The sequence below is a fragment of the Chroicocephalus ridibundus genome, chromosome 5, assembly GCF_963924245.1.
Source record: "Chroicocephalus ridibundus chromosome 5, bChrRid1.1, whole genome shotgun sequence".
Classification (NCBI taxonomy): Eukaryota; Metazoa; Chordata; class Aves; order Charadriiformes; family Laridae; genus Chroicocephalus; species Chroicocephalus ridibundus.
In genome coordinates, this window is record NC_086288.1 from 12,539,465 (window position 1) to 12,556,220 (window position 16,756).

General features: G+C 42.6%; 1 protein-coding gene across 1 annotated transcript in view; it reads left to right on the plus strand.

Moving 5' to 3' along the window:
• RNF150 (ring finger protein 150) overlaps positions 1–16,756 on the plus strand; it is a 126,889-nt gene that overhangs the window by 85,801 nt on the left and 24,332 nt on the right. Inside the window, exons 5-6 of the mRNA XM_063337011.1 lie at positions 2,856–2,952; positions 9,093–9,303. Of these exons, the coding sequence (XP_063193081.1) occupies positions 2,856–2,952; positions 9,093–9,303 (308 nt within the window). The remainder of the gene's footprint in view (positions 1–2,855; positions 2,953–9,092; positions 9,304–16,756) is intronic.

Genomic DNA, 16,756 nt, shown 5'->3' on the forward strand with positions numbered 1-16,756 from the left:
TTGTACATATTAAATCTGAAATTAATAGAGCCATAATACACTGTGCTAATTTAGTATTGAGAAGTGCAAAGTGACATGATCTGTCATTTATTAAAATTACTCAGCATTGGTAGGATTTATTTTAGAATATTGTTTTTTGAAGCCAACTTTAGGAACACTAAACTTCAGTTTTTAAAGTCTTTTAAGGCATGAAAGTTGCAAGCTTTTGGTGATTAACAAACATTATGAAATGCTGTAATATGAACCACAGCTTGACTGAGGCTTGCAAAGCTTCAACTTGAAAACAAAAGGAGGCTTTCTAGTCTATGATAAAATGGCTTGATAGAAGTTACGTATTTTTTTATCCAAAACAGATTTTGCAAATCTGTTTTCTTCAAGGGAATAATAAGTCTCTCAGATTTTGTAAATGTACTCATTATTTTGGCATAAATGTGCTTCAGATGTTTGCAGTTAAACATCCTTCTTTATGATTTTGAGTATATAATTAAAGAAAAGCAATCACTATCGAGAATTTCATGGTTATTTCAAATGGCTGAAAAGCAAGTCATTGACTTTTTGGTACCCTCTGTGAATTAACACACCCAAGGAATTCTGTTGATTAGACTTCTAAGGGTAAAATTACATATGCCTGAGGACTGTATCTTTATGCTTTCACCTGTTGAGAATGCTTGCCTCATGATGTGCTGAACATGTCCCTCCCGACATAAAAGGAAGGAGGAATTATGTACGACGGAGACCGAAACTTGGTGCATTGTGTTTTTATCTAGTAAGACTAGTCTTGTTTGGAAGGGGGGTTGTGAACTTCAGTAGCCTTCGTAAAGCAGTGGTTTAAACTTCCAATATCACGATACTTCATTTGCGTTAATCATGTTGACATACAGGATCAGATGAGGTTTGACAAAGTTTGGTATTGCAGCCAACTGATATAATTAGACTAGGTCGAACTTCCAAGAACAGATTTGCCCTTTCCCATAGTTGTGTGAAGTCAGACCAAGTAGAGGAATGCGGTAATTTGCCATGGAGCTTTGTTTCACAAAGGACCTGTTTCTTCTAGAAGTAATGAGAAAAAAAAACCGTCACAGTGAAAAGAATAAGATTCTGAGATTTCACACAGTTTTGGCTTTGAATTTCTAACGTTATTTAGGACTGAAGCCAGCTAGTAAGCCAGCCAGCTAGTATGTGGGCCGATATGTTAGTAAGAGCCAGGGTTGCAAATCGATATTGATGAAAGTGCACCTCAATATCTTCCATCAAGTTGAAAAGCCGTGTGTATCTTGTTGTGCGAGAGAGGCGGCAACACAGTACACCAGCCAACGCATTCAGCTGAGTACGTACCACTTAAATATTTAAAATTATTTTGGTGCATTAAGTGATTCTTAAGTGATTAAGTGGTGCATTAAGTGAGAAGAGAAGACTGAGAGGGGATCTCATTAATGCTTATAAATATCTAAAGGGCAGGTGTCAAGAGGATGGGGCAGACACTTCAGTGGTACCCAGCAACAGGACAAGGGGCAACGAGCACCTGGGGCAGTGGCGGCACAGGCAAAGGCAGGCTGGGGACTGCTCAAATGTAGAAGCTGAAGCAGACTGAAACGTGACTTTCAGGCTCTGCCAAGTAGAATGTGGGACACCTGTTGCAAGCCTTAGAAAGGAAATTTAGAACTGATCTATGTGGTGTTTCAAAACAAGCAAATTAGTCTTCAAGACTGTATATCGAGCCTCATATTTCAGAATTAAATACTCTCTTCCAATTTTAAGTTATTATTATATCAGGCAGTTGGACTAAGGTCTCTTCTAACTGAACTGTTCTATTCTAGTCAATTAATTATGAAAAAGATTTTTAGGAAGGCAAATCAGCTTTCAGTTTCCTAGATGCCAGTATAATTTCTGAGGCTGTGTACATGATCGGAAACTTTCCTCCTTTTCTTCAGAAGGAGTGAGGCTGAACAAACTTCGCTGCCTTGGGCTGAGTCCTGACTGCTCTGCTCGGCCCACTTAACAGCATTGCTTAAATCCCGAGCCCCACATTCCGGTGTTTTATAACATTTGTCCTGTATAACCACAGGGTAACAGAATACGTTCACAAGAGAAAATACAGTCTGTCAGTCAGGTACACATACTGAATATCTCTATGTTCAATCTCAGTTTGTGTCAGGCGAAACTAGGCAAGAAGCTTTCAGTTCCTTCACCTGGATAATGTCTAAGAAAACTGGCCCCCAGCAGCCACAGGGCTCAGGTAGTTGCTTAGTGGTCACTTCAGACCGAGCACAGGATTGGCAAAAACCCCTTCAGGGCTGGAATTGTTTAGGAGCTCACGCTGATGGGCAACTTCTATAGAGCAGGAAAGTCAGGGAGAATGTTCTAAAAAGCGACATCCTGGTTTTTTCCATTTAAATAAAAAGTAGCATTATTTTTTTTTAATTCACTTTATTTCCTTATGCCTAAAAATACCAGACCCCCACTGGCTTCACATTTAGATTATGTGTAATCATGTTTGTCTGTAGAACCATCACGAAACACTAATGTGATTTTTACCTTTACCAGCAAGCAGGTTTTGTTTACTGGCAGCCTTTAACATTTAAAGAATATGGGTTTTGCTGATGCATTTTTGTGTATTTTTCCTAATTCTGTGATTATGTACATGTTGTCTTTTCCAGCCTGAGTTGAGTAACACTGTGCTTGAAGTGCTGCAGAAATAATGTTAGCCTTGTGCACATAGGATATAGTTTTGCAGTCCTTGCAGAGGTCACATTTGAAATACTCTCACTTTACTGGATTCAGAAGAAGCATCTGGTATTAAGTGTTAAATTGGGCTGTGGTGGATTTGAATTAAAATATCCTGTTTTTCATTGCAGGCACCTTTTCCACAAGTCCTGCGTAGACCCCTGGCTGTTAGACCATCGTACCTGCCCAATGTGTAAAATGAATATTCTAAAAGCTCTAGGGATCCCGGTAAGCACTCGCAGAGCAGCCGCTTGGGGCAGAAGGGGAACACCAGCCACTTGGATGTATCCCCAGCCCTTTGCCTGTCTGTTCTCATCCTCCTCTTCTTGCCATGTTATTGATTTATTTATTGATTTATTAAGGGGAGAACAAGCTGAAATCTTTGACTCTACCTTTCTCCTGCACCCTACTTCTATTAGCAAGGAAGAGTGTCTGTATGGGGGTCAGTTGGGTGTTGGGATTTGTGGGTCTGGTTGCTTGCTATGTGGAGCAGAGGATTGTTTACTGGTGTTCTGGTGGATCTATAGATTCTTTCAAATGGCTTTTGTTTGTGTTTTAAATCGGAACTGGATTTATTTTTTTAATCACGCTCTTAATTCAAATCTCAAAGCAGAAGGTCTGCAAATAAAATTTTCGCTGCTATACTAGTTGAGGACAACTAATTGCTCATTCTGGGGAGCCAGATCTTTTTTCTGTCAGATTTCTCTTAAAAGGGTATCTGTAGCAAGCTCTGTACTCCTAATTCCAATTAGGGAACCTTTCTCCCAGTAACTAAGTGTGTGGCGGACCACATGACATACAAGAAATTGTTAAGCTCTTTGTTATTTGGAACATTCAGATGTGGTTAGAAGCTGCCAAAGCAATTGATCTTTTTAAGTTGCATGTTTACATTCATATAGTGCATGTCCTGGCTGCCATACAGTTTCTGAACCGCAGGGGCTTCTCCAGGAAGAAGTGAGTCACTTTCTCACACCGTGCGAGGCTTGCCATGTGATAGTGAAGTTCAATACTGAAATACCACTGGTCCGTGTGTTAACAGGTGCTGTAAATATCCTCCCCAGTTACAGATGGTGACATGCCAGCTCACATATGAAAGAGCTATATAAAGTAAAATAGCTCATGTGTACATATTAGGGGAGATGATGCAGTCATTCCCCAAGAGTTCGTCTTTATGGAGACTAGGAAGCCAAGCAGGTTGCTGCAGAAGAGCTTCCGTAGCAAGTGATGAAGTATTTTTTTACTGGAGTAGGCAGATATGTTAATTTTTCCCCAGGTTCCATGTCTCAGTTCACAGGCCTGCCAGTGAGCAGTTACCCAGGATTTTGACACTTCTTCTCCATACCCAGTATATTGTTCCATGGCTTTCTCCTTCACCATGCAGGACCACACGATTTCTGCGCTCTCACTGGTCCATTCCCATTTTCACCCAAGAATTTCATTAACATGCTCTTCATCCAGATTCATATTCAGGAGATATCGACAAATCAGACCTCCACTTTTTGGAGGCCTGTGGTTAGATATTAAGGTCTTTCCGGAAAGTTGAGTACTGCCTGATAGTATTTACATCCCGAATAGAGCTCTCACTGACTACACTGACAGCTGCTGAAGGCTCAGCGTGTCCACAGGCTGTCTGAGGCTGGCTACCTCGAGGGGAAGGGATAACACACCCAGAGGCCATGTGTAAAGGTTTTGGTTTACATGACTGGCTTTTACTATATATGAACAGCTCTGTAATGGCAAGTATAGGACCTAATTGCCAGGAATAATTAAAAGAGCCATTCAGTTTCCTCAGCCATCGTTTCTCTTCTCTCAGCTCCCTCTCTCGTTCTCTCTGTACTGCGTAGCAGAAGGGGGATCCATTCTGCTCCTTGCACTGAGGGTTTTCTGCATGGAGCTTCTGTGGAAATAATTGTACTGGGCATGTAATTAAAGATACTGCTGTAACCAACATAAACGACTGGGTCAAATTAAGATTTCAGACTCAGCCTTAGTGCTGGTCTGTCTTAACACTAAAAATCAAGTGCTTGGATGTTAATGGTCCACTGGCAAAGTTTGTTTAGAGGATTTTATTGTATGAATTCCTGTAAAAATCTCCCTAGATTGTCTAAGACAACAAACTGAAAACAGCCCGCTCCATCGTTTGGAGGAAGCGTACTGGCTCCCACTAGCACGGATCATCAGTTAGGTTCATGAAGGGCGAGCGGCATGGTAGAGCCTTACCCCTCGAGGTGACTTACAGTGGGAGCTGTTGTCCATGGGAACTGGGAGCAGATGGTAGCCTTCGTGTCAGGGGTTTCCTCTGGCTGACAGCAAAGGAAGTGGGAGTCTGAGAGCGTCTGGTAGCTTGGGGGTTAAGTATTCTTATACTGCTATCAGTTGCTCCTCTTCCTCTGTTTTTTCTGCCTTCTCTTTCTAAAATATGTCTCAGCTCCTGACTCTCCCTGTCCTACCTCATCCCCTTTCCTGCTTCTCCTCTGCGTAACCCCTCCTGCCCAGCCTTTGTCCTTTTGAGCTCCTGCCCTGGTGTCACTGCTCATGCTCCCTGCTCAGCTCACAGGACGCGTTCTCCACCCATCCAGAAATTATGTGTCCTCACCCTTCTCGCTGCCCAGCACCAGCTGGGGGCAACCCAGGGTGAGCATCGGTCCTGTGGGGGGCTTTCTGGTGCCACCGTGAGCTTCCCGGCATCACGCAAAGCTCTTTGTAGAGTGTGGTTGTCAGTCCCGAATAAGCCACCAGCCTCTGTCAGCACACATGAAGTGATATTTCCAGAGGCTCATAACTTAGCCAGACGTCAGTAGGCTCTTGTGGGAAAGGACATTTCCCTGGAAGAAGCTGTAAAGCTCTAGGGCTTCTCAGTGAGAGGTGGCAAACATTTCTGTAGAGTGGATAAAGCAAAATGCCATTCCCTAATCATAATCTTGAATCTTGCTGAGCCATTTTAGCTGAAATTTCCACACACAGGAAAGCAGCCTTAGGCAGGCAGCAGTCTCTGATGGGAGACTTGAGCGCAAATTTGCCAAAGTCCTTTTGCAGACTTTTACAATGGAAGGAATGAGGAAATCTTACCATAGTCAGGGCTAATATGTTGGGGTTTTTTTCATGCCAGCTGCATTTTTGTCCTATGGTTGTTATTAAAGAGCTGGCTCGTGTGACAGCGGATATATTGCGCTTCATCTAGCAGGAAGACTCAGGATTGTTCAGGAGATGGTTGGTTAAAACCCAAATATCTAAATGTTTCAATTCAGTTCACATCTAAACTCTCCATTTACTTTGTAACAGAGACTTCAAATATTATCTGCCCTAAAACCAGATTGCCCAGGCTGCTGTGAGGCACCAAAATGACTGCACTCATTTTCACGGTAGCTGAGCACCCCAGCATCTCCGCTTTTCACCGTGGCTCTCTGCAGCTACAGAGGAGTATTAACTAGCTATCTATCAGCAAATGGTTGGTGTAACCTTTTCCACTGTGTCTTTGCTGATGAATTCAGCTCAGACTGTTACCTCTTTCGGCTGTAATATTTGAGTGAAAGTGTCTTTCACTTTCAAAAAGCTACATTGCTATTGGCATGATCGTATCGCGTAAAATAGTTTCCCCTCTGCTTCTCCCCCTTTTCTGCAAATATCTGCTGGATATGCAGACAGCTGCATTTTTGGCAGCAGACTGGGTGACTTGAAGCTATTCACTAAGAGCCTTAGCCAAGCCCTCAGAAGTCAATACAAAGCCTTCCCTTGACTTTAGTGGAATTGTGCCCTCAAAGCACTTACATGCAGGGAATGAGTGAAACCAATATAATTAAACTTAGCAAATGTATCTGGGTCACTCTGACAGCAAAAGCCATAATGTATTTTTTTCGATCAGTGTTTCATATCATTAGTTTTATAGTATGCTGCTTAGTTTGGGGTATTTTTTCCAACTAAAATGATTCAGGAGGAAAGGGATTAATTGTATCGAGCATTGCTATTTTTGCATCTTTAATGTTTGGTTTGGCTTTCAATTATAATCCCCCATTTTTAAAGGTTTAAAAGTTAAAAAAAAAAAAAAAAACAAGCCCATTCTAGGAATAACTGGAATCAGAGCAAAGGACAGACAACTGACCCCCTGAAAAAAATTTGAAATGGTTTTTTCCAGAGTAGAAAAGAAAAAAAACGGCTTTTTTTCTTTAAGATACACTGCCATCAAAGCCAAATTTCAGTTAAAAATGAAATTCTGAAAGCATTTGTTATAACTACTAAGGGTAAGGGAAAGAGTGATAGATCTAAGGAATAATTTTGCATCCAAGTCCTACAGATAAATGATCGGTATTTCACTTAGAAAGGCACAGGTTCAGTGAGTTTCATTAAAACCTGGTATAGCCCAATGTGCCTTTATCCCAGTTCTGAGGAGCTCTCACTGCTTGTGGATTAGGCTGGAGCCAGACAACAACAATTCTAATTTTCATCCCAAACTTCAGTTTGTGGATACAAGTCACCTGAGGATTGTTTAAAATGCCTGCCTTTTTCATCAGGAACATTTGTGAAAAAATATTTATGAGGTGGCAACAATCAGACAGGAAATATATGGGAAAAGAGAAAACATGCTAAATTCCTGGTTCTGCAAAAAAATGTAAGCATATGGTAACCTTTTATGCCTGAGTTCAAAGGGATTACTCCTGTGCTTAAAGCTAAGCCTCTGTTTAAGCCCTCACTGTATCATATTTTGCTTAGTTTCTAGGTGCCTGCTGTTGGAGATAGGCAGTCAGTGAGATTTTCAAAACTGCCTTAACAAGTGAGACAACTAAGCATAGCAAAAATCAGATCCGTGCAGCAGAGTACATCTCCTCTGACTTTAGCCATCCGGACGCTGGATTTCCAGTCTAGCAGCTTAAGCCCCATCTCTGCTTAGTGCTGAGCAGTGGGAAGGCAGAGGGGGCAATTCATACCGCTTGCCTTAGGGTGGCATGAATCACATAGAGACATTGACTCCAACCGTTGAAGTTAGAGGAAAACCTAAGTGACTGATCCCGATTAGCTGTGTGACTTCTGGACAATACAGATACATGGGAACAACTTACCTTCACGTTTCCTAACTTAACAAGGTATCTGCGTAATTACAGCTCAACCTTGCTATGTCCCTTTGTCGTTTTGGAAGCTTTGCACCCTGAAAAACAGCATCCTCATTTCTGATTTAGCCTTGTTTTTGTTACAATATGTTAAAACTTCAAAACCCAGTTCTTGGAATAGTTATGCAAACAATTTTTCTCCATGCCTTGGGGAGAACTGCCCCTGGTTCTATAGGCAAATGGTACAAGAATCTATTTCCTCTCAGAGGAAAAAGCGCTTTTTTACTCGCATGTTTGTCACCAACGTTTATGGGGAGCTCCATAGAAATCACTGCTGTATGAACGAGAGCATCTTGCTTAAAACAGGCCCAGAGAAATCAAGGGTAGAAAATAGCCTTGGATATAGCGTCTCTGGACAAACAATCCTCTTTGGTGCCCAATGCCCACTTGAAGTCTCAGTGCTCTTCGTGAACAGGCGCTGAATGCTAAGGATACTGCACGAAAGGTAGGCACCGCAGCCCCCTCTCATTGCTTCCCTGGAAGGTCAATGGAAAGCTTGAAGAGCTCAGCTCGTTCTGGAGGTGTTGGTGCGTTCACTATGTAACTGCAAGAGAGAAGTGCCTAAATACCCCAGAACTGGATTCCGTCCTTGGTCTCTGAATTAGAAAGCAAGAAAGGCTATTAATTGAATCATACTCTTCAAATACACATTATTACTTGTTTCTTTCTTTTCTCATAATTTTATTTTGTAGGAAATATAGCATCAATTCTAGCTATTAGCTATATGATGTTGAAAGACTTGTCTTATAAACAGCTTTAGCTTCTATTTTTTGCACCTCACACATAGATGCACCCCCACAGGCAGTTCCCTTGAGTTCCTATTCCTGAAAGCTCTGATATTGACTCTATAAAATGTATATTTAGGGAAAAGATAGTCATTGCCCTTCAGCTACTGTCTCTGTTTACATTTTTAATCTGACTCAGCAATCTGCCTATATCAAGCAGATCATATCAATAAGTGAGTTACCTTTTTTTTTTTTAATATGCACTCTCCCAAACACTTTAAAAAGTATAAATAAGAACATTTAGAGATTGTAGGTGACACGGTTTAATACTGACTATTTCCAATGCATACTTTGGGTCTCTCTTGCAACAGATTGTATAAAGAATGTACATGAAAACAAACAAACTGTGCATGTTTATTCATCATATGTTGCCATTTTCAGTACTGAAAGAAAGTGGAAACAACCCTAAAGAAGTGGGAACGGGTAAATTAAGTCTTTTTATCAGGTAAAAGCTCAGTTTTCTTCTTTTTCTTCGCACTAGCCAAATGCAGATTGCATGGATGATATACCTCCAGACTTGGAAGCGTCCATAGGAGGACCGCCAACCAACCAGATAACGGGAGCCAGCGATATAACAGTGAACGAGAGCTCTGTAGCCCTGGATCCCCCGGTGCGGACTGTGGGAGTACTACAAGTCATCCAAGACGTAGACTCCTTTCCCCAGGTTGGGGAGGGGAACTTCACAACAGGCAGTAAGTTCCTCTTTCTGGCAGAATTTGCACTGAAATAAATGTTTCGAAACCCGAATCACAAACCAATCTCTAGTGTGGGCAAAAATGGCCTTTGAAGGCTTTTTCACTGGAGCAATGGCCTTACTTTAAGCCCAGCGGAAATCTACAGGGTAAGTAAATTTAAGCATCGTGTTGTTCTGCTGTACGCAAACACTTCCATCCTGGGTGCAAATCAGTGTGTTGACTAGAAAACTGTGATTGGAGTCCCCTGTGTGGACAGAACAAGCTATTTCAGTCAACACTAAACAATATAAACTTACAGTTGTCTTCAGACTGATTGTTTATAGTAAGTGATCGCATTCACCACGATAACCTGCCATGTATCACCTGGATTCTTTGTGAAGCAAATTAGTGCATGTTTTTTGGCCTGTCTTTCCTCACTGGGCTACCTGTTAGCATGTGGAAGTTATTCTTTTGGGCTTATCATAAAATAAATAGTGAACACAGCAACCACTTTTACTGACTTCAGTCAAGAGAAAAAGAATGTTGAATTCTGGTTTTGCCTTTCCTTTATCTTTTTACATCAGGTGAAGCTCATGTGGTTATTCAATCGTACTTGACCTTCTCATTTCAGAAGGACTGATGGTCAGAGTTCATGTACTTGAAAACCTGAGCGTAGTGAAATAACGCTGACAATTTGTACAAAAAGAGAATTTTGGATGTTTTCAATGTGTTTAGTTTTCACTTGTTTAAGGGGCACCATTTGAACCAGTAACTCTCAAAAAATCTGCACGTGTCTCTGTTCCTGAAAATGATGTTCTTTGTTGAAAACCTACTTCTGACAGCTTAAAAAGAATGTTGTCAGATGTTTTGAGTGAGGATTGTACTAATCTAAAATGCTTATTTTTAGGTAAAATGGCAGATCAGTAGAAAATACATATCTGTTGGTGTATTAGTATTGACAGGACTATTGTAGAAAATCATCAGATATACTTGAAGGGAGGTAGAAGAATGTGATAAAATATAGGTTTGCATATGGAGTCAGTATAGGTCCTGGAAAAAAGTTATACATTTTCAGTCATTTCTAGGTACTACTCTGGGCCTGGGCGTGAAAAAGAAGGCAAGTAATAATATGATGTGTAAAAGGTAGGAGAGAGATGAGGGGACTAGGCTGAAATGATTTTACATTAGTCTCCTTACTCCGTGAAGAGACTTGATAATCACATTTTCCCTCATATTGCAGACAGTGTCGTGGCAGTGAAGGTAACTTCTGGAAATGCTGGACTTGCGACTTTAGCGACAAGTGACCCAGCAGTGGATTTTTAAGATCTCTTCTTTGTGGATTAGGTACTGGCTTCAGGTTTGGTCCTTTCACAGTCTAAGTCCTGGGTCCAGCAAGGGGTGAGCAGCAAAGGTATAGGCCCAGCTGTCATCTGTGGCCAGCCCGTCAGCTGGTGGCATACAACTTTCTCAAGCCTCCTTGAGTGCTGGCAAGAGCTGTTCAAAATGAGATGTTATTTTGTTCCTTCCAGTAATTGTTTTTAAATGCATTTGAGGCTGATTTAAACCATGAAGGAAAGATTTTGCTTCATGGTACCACAATGCGACTAAAGACTGGGCTGTACCCTCTTAACGCTCCTGAAGCGAGTAGCTCCCCTGGCAGATAATTATCCTTGTCCCGCTGTTCTTTACAAGGTCCGCTATTGAAGTTGGGAAGGAGGGCTGTGGTGTGCCCTTTACACCCACAGCTGCATGGCACATGCTGAGAGGAGCCAGCAGCCTGGTGCAAAGCCCCGCGCTAGGGGTAGTCCGTGCTTTTCATCCCAGGATTTTGGCACAACAAGAAGCAGTTCTTCTGGTTTGTCATCGGGGGTAACAATGGTGTTGAGGCAGCCAGGGAGCACAAGAGCTCGGTAACTCTCCAGCCACTCTCTTCCCTTCCAGTTTTGTTTCTAGAGTCTGTGGAAGGATCAGTGTCAGTCCAAACACATTTGTTCTTCATTTTCCAAGTTGCCAGCCAAGTGACCGGGTGAAAAACTTGCTCTGAGCCAGCAGAGTACTGCCGAGATGCTTTGTTTTGCCTCTGTGCCATCTGGTTTTGCCCTTACTTTTAGTGACATTGGGCAATAGTCGCTAATGCCAGGCAATCCTGGGGGCTGACAGCAGAGCCCATGGACAAGGGACTCGCGCCAAGACCAGTGGTCAGTCCAGGCACACAGGTAATGAGTCAGCAAACCGTGGAGCTTCAGGAGATCTCCATGACCTGAAGAGGCTGGCCACATGGTCTGGGGAAGGACTGTGAAAAAGGGGGGTTTCCCTGGTTATTTGAGAGAGAGAGGGAGAAGAAAGCAGGGAGAGGAAACTTGCGGATGGCCTGAGCTCTGTGAAAGTTGTGAGCCTCACGTCATCACAGGAGCAGCTGGGACCCGCTGCCTAAAACAGAACTTTCCCATTATTTTGTGAAGAAAGAGGAGTCCTGAGAAAAGCTCAAAGGAGCTTAGGAGCTTCCAGACCCTGGTGTGTGCCTGCCTACACTGTGCCTGTCACACACAGCCACTCAGGGAACTCTGGTTTAATGCTTGGTTAGCTGTTGTCACTCACCCATCATTGATAGGTTGACATGAATCTTCATCTGGATTTCTCGTCTCAAAGTGGAATACAGTACTTGAATATTAGTCAGCAGTAGGCAGGTGTGCAAGTCTACGTGCTGTCATCATCACATCCAAAGTAGTCCAGTTTGCAGTAGTTCCCAGAAACAGTGCTGTTTGGTCCCTTTTTGCATGAGACCTGCAGCAAAGAGGTCTTTGGTTGGGAGTTAGGAGCTGAGTTCTGTCAGTGATGGGTATTTGTCCCTCCAGCTGCCTTACGTGGGTTTGGGGTGTTCAGGTTCTCTGAAAGGTAGGACTTAGCATCTTTGGCAGCCTGAACTCTTAAGCCAGTGAAAGGGGAACATCCAGCACCACTGTATAGTTGTGGTGTGAAACCAAATGCTAACTAAATCAGAGAGCAACTGTAGGTTAAGTAACTGGGTCATAGCTGTCATATAGATGGGGCTTTATAGGCATTGTGTCTGTTTATTGTATTCAGGCATTGTATTTTTCATTTCCAGAATCCTCAATAGTTACACAACTGCCAGAGCTTGCTGAGTGTGTCCTTTCTGTGAACTAGCCTGCCTGGGAATTTGTGAGCGATGACGCTGATTGCTCCTAGGAATCTTTGCTGAAGTTGCTAAGTTCTGGCCTCTTTATATAGCATTAGTGACGGGAGCATACTCTAAGGCTGAATTTGTGCTAGAAGTTTTTCTTCCTCTTGATATTGAATCTGTGCAGACTGCCTCCAGTGCAGTCTTGACATGGCACGCTGTACCCAGCACCACGAGTCCTGCATCCCTCCTTATTCCTGGCAAAGTTCAGTGGTTGAGGAGGTAAAGGACTTGCCGCCTTCTTTCCACCCACTTCTGCAATACTTTTTGCTTAATTGTTGTTACATCCTTTTTATTTGTTGATTAATCATTCTGGTATTGTTGTCCTGTTTTGGGTTTAATTTCCCTTTCTGAGTTTCCAGTGCGTATTCAGAGCCAGAAGAGCTCCCACAGTGTGTCTGGAGGGAGGATATTTCCAGAGTACTGTTCACATCGGCTGAAATCCTGTCTCCATTGAAATCTGGTGGCAAACCTCCCATTTACTTCAGTGGGGCCAGATTTTCATTTCTGGAACTCGACCAGCGCTTTTCTTTTTATTTCCGTGTGTATGCTCAGCAGACGTTTCCTTGCTCTCCCTCCCTTTTTCTCCCCATGCTCCTGAATAGATAATGTCTTCCGTGGGACCCTTAGCGACATGGTGTACTGTGAACATCTGGATGGGACTTCATTTGGAGGCCCATCCCTAGGGTTCCTTGCTAAACCAAGCATCTCCTGTGCAGTAGGACTGAGCGCTTAAAAATGGACCAGCGGTTTCTCTCAGCTGGCTTCTACCAAGCCTTCATCATGTCCCTTGGGCATATCTACAGCCCAAAGTCTGTTCAGTACTTACTCCTAGTGACTGTTTGCTCTCTGTGGTGGGATTTTGTGCAGGATCCTGGGAGAGTATCTTGTAATTTGATATTTCTGTAATCAGTTGCTGAAAATGGATGGATGGAAAAAATGAAAAACTGGAGTTGGAAAAAAAGAAAGGGGGAGCGGGGTGAAAAAATTGTGTGAAATACATGAGTTCATCTGAGCTTTGACCCTGTTCATTTTCAGCTCTCCAGAGGGTATGAAAGAAGATAAGCTAAGGATCTTTTTCCCACAATAATGCATCGTAGCAATCTGTGTTGCATGATTTTTAGTAGTGAGTTATACAAAATACTAACATCTTTGGAAATTTCAGTGCAGGTGGAATTTCCTGCTCTGCAGATGATGTGAGCGTGAGCTGGACTTCGCTAGATTTGAGCTTGAAGAAGCTCTGAGCTGCACCAGCTTTGGAAGAGTGGAAGGTGGTTTTGGGATTTGAGGAGGGCATTGCAATATTCTTTGGGTCAGGCTCAGCTGGGTTTGAATGATATGTTTTTAAAAGGTAGTCTGATGAAAAGTAGCACCTAGGTATTTTATAGGTTGTATGATGACACTTGCAAGGAAAAAAGTAGTTACTACTTTCTTTAATCTTGTGTAGCACCCGTGGCCATTCATCTCCCTCAGCCCATGGGACAATTCCTGATTTCTGCATCAGATAATGTGCACTGCCGGAGTCTTTGCTCTCGGTTGGTTAATACCTCTAGTTTTTCAATTTAGACAAGCTTTTATATTCTCTTCAGCAGGATGTCTCATCACACTGCATAAGACCTCAGAAATCCCACCAGCACTGTCTCTGTAGTTGGAGGAAGATCCATAAATAATCCTACTGCAAGCATGGGCAGGAGTTTTACTATGAAAAACCACAAACTCTCGCCTAAGGTGTCATATCGCCTGCAAAGTCCACCAAGTTTGGCTGGCTGTACAGCAGTGTGGACAGTCTAGATAATACCGGCGGTTCCTTTTCTGCCTCTCATTTTCTTCTTTTCATAAAACCCTGTCAACGTATAGCTCATTGTGACTGTTAGGACACTTTCAAGTCTCTCTGATAGCTCTTCATTAAATCTATTAATATAACTTATCAAGTAATTATTTTGATCTGTATATGTCTAGAACGTCTTTGTGGAGAATAATCAGCCTTTGGAAGTGGATGAAAGTGCATGATAAGAATCTGATCCACTGATGTCTTGCAACCACTTAACTGTTCCTCCTTGCTATTAATAGGGGTTTTTTAGGCAGAATATGAAGGGGGAGGAAAAGGTGGAAAAACTCCCTAGACAGTAGTTAATATGGAAAGTTATTAACACTTGCATTAGCACCTAACACTGTCCTGGAGACGGAATACTGATGGGACCTAGTTAAAGATTGAGCAGATTGGGTCCCATGTGCCTGGAGTATGACATAAGTCCTGGTGGCTCTATTAAAAGCCGGTGCGGATGTTGCGTTAAATAGTTATCATGGACTGAACATTTCAGTGAGCTGAGGTCCTAGATTTGTTTTGAGACTCACACCAGTGCCAACATAGCATTGGTGGTTTGAAAGGCCAGCAAGGGTTTGAAAAAGTCACCAAGCGAAACCTAACTGGCACTAAAAATGTGTTCTGGATTATTGCATGTACCTACAAGACTCCTGCCAGGCTCTGTGAACAGACAGTGAAGTTTTCCTGTTATAAAACTGTTCTTCTTTTCCATATGTTAAGATGTGAAGTACAGGCGAGGTGTTTCTGTACAGCAAATTGCAAAAAGGGATGTACAAAAATGCTGTGAAACAAGGAGCAAATTTAAAGTTTAAATTTGTTTTTGTTTTCTATTTCACGTCTGCTATGTACATTGACGTTGTGTGCAGAGCAAAGATAAAACCATCGGTTCCCCAGTCTTCCTCCCTCCCTGCAGACACACTGAGCTGTCTCTATGGCCCTGTCAGGGGGCACAGTGGGTACCCTCCAGGGAGAGACTTAGAGGAAAATGTTCTCCTTCAGTAGTGGAAACTCCATTTATAAGTCTGTCTCTACATAGAATGTTTGGCAGTTACCAGCTTGCCCCCCTCTGTCCCAGATGACTTGTTCGTGTTGTGCAGCTACTGTGTGAGCCCAGTCCAGAACCTAACCAGTTTCTTCCTGGGGGGTTTTTTGTATTCTTTCATTTGGATCAGTTCCCTGATGAGAAATCCAGAAGTAGGTGTGCCAGTACAACAGGACGAAAGAAATACGGAGCACAAGCAAAGAGAGGGACGTATAAGCCAGCTTTCACAACACTATCGCCAAAAGCAAGCACGCTATCTCAAGCACAACTAGACCCTACACAGCTGTCTGTTTTGCCCAGAAATGAGGATAAACAAATAGGCAAAGTAAGCATGAAGTTTCAAATCTGATTTGAATGCTCATATCTGAGCATACAGGCATTTTATTAATGGTCAGTGAATATGAGAGATGTAAGTGGTTTATTATCTATGACGATGTAACTCAGTAAGGAAAAGTGCCGTTGTAAAAGCTGTGATGGTACACAAGCGTGTCCTTAGATACATCATTCCCAATTGCTCTGAATGTGCATTGCACGCATGCAGGGGAAAAGGGGATCTGAGGACTGGGATCACTGGTAACATAGCCTATATCTTCCGTTATACTTCACTGCCTTAAGCAGACAGCGGGATAAAACATTGAACAAGAAATCTTTTAAGGCAAAATGAACAAATAATGTAGAATGAAATACAAATCTGAACTGCAGAGAGACCAGTTGACTTAATACTAGCTAATCTCTTCGATTTATGCTTGAGAATGAAAGCCTTGCCTTGCGAGAGATGTTCAGCATCTTGCATACAATCTGCTTCATTATTTAGGACTCATTCTCACGTCTCTGATGTCTGTGGAGTTTTTATTCTCATCAGTTTTTACACACAAGCCTCCACCAAAATTGTCAAGAAGTGCTGTTTAAGATACAATGTGCTACTGTGATTCTCAATCTTTTTCTGACCAATTCAGGAACAAAGGCAAATGGGAGACATGAGGATCCAGCTTGGATCAGCACCTGAGAGTAAGAATTAAGACGTAAGGCTGAGCAACAGCTCTCTATCCAGGCAGGCAGAGGAAAGGCAGGAGTCCAGGGTCAGTGATGCTGGTTGCTGCCCTTATTTCAGACAGATAAGCAATGCCAAAGTAACAATTGTCTGTACTGCGCAGACCCCAGAGGCCCCTACCAGGGTCAGGCTCTGCTGTACCAGTCGTCACGTACACAGATAGTAATTGATGGACCCACTTCTGAAAAATTCACAGATTATAGCAAGCAAACAAACCTAATCAATTTAGCGGGAAGACAGTGAAAAGGCAGCTGTGCCTATGAAAGGGTAAGACACGAGGCTGAGATACAGGAGGTGCTCATAGAAAGAAGTGCCATTTCTGCAGCAGTCGCCCTTGATTCTGCTTGCGTGGAT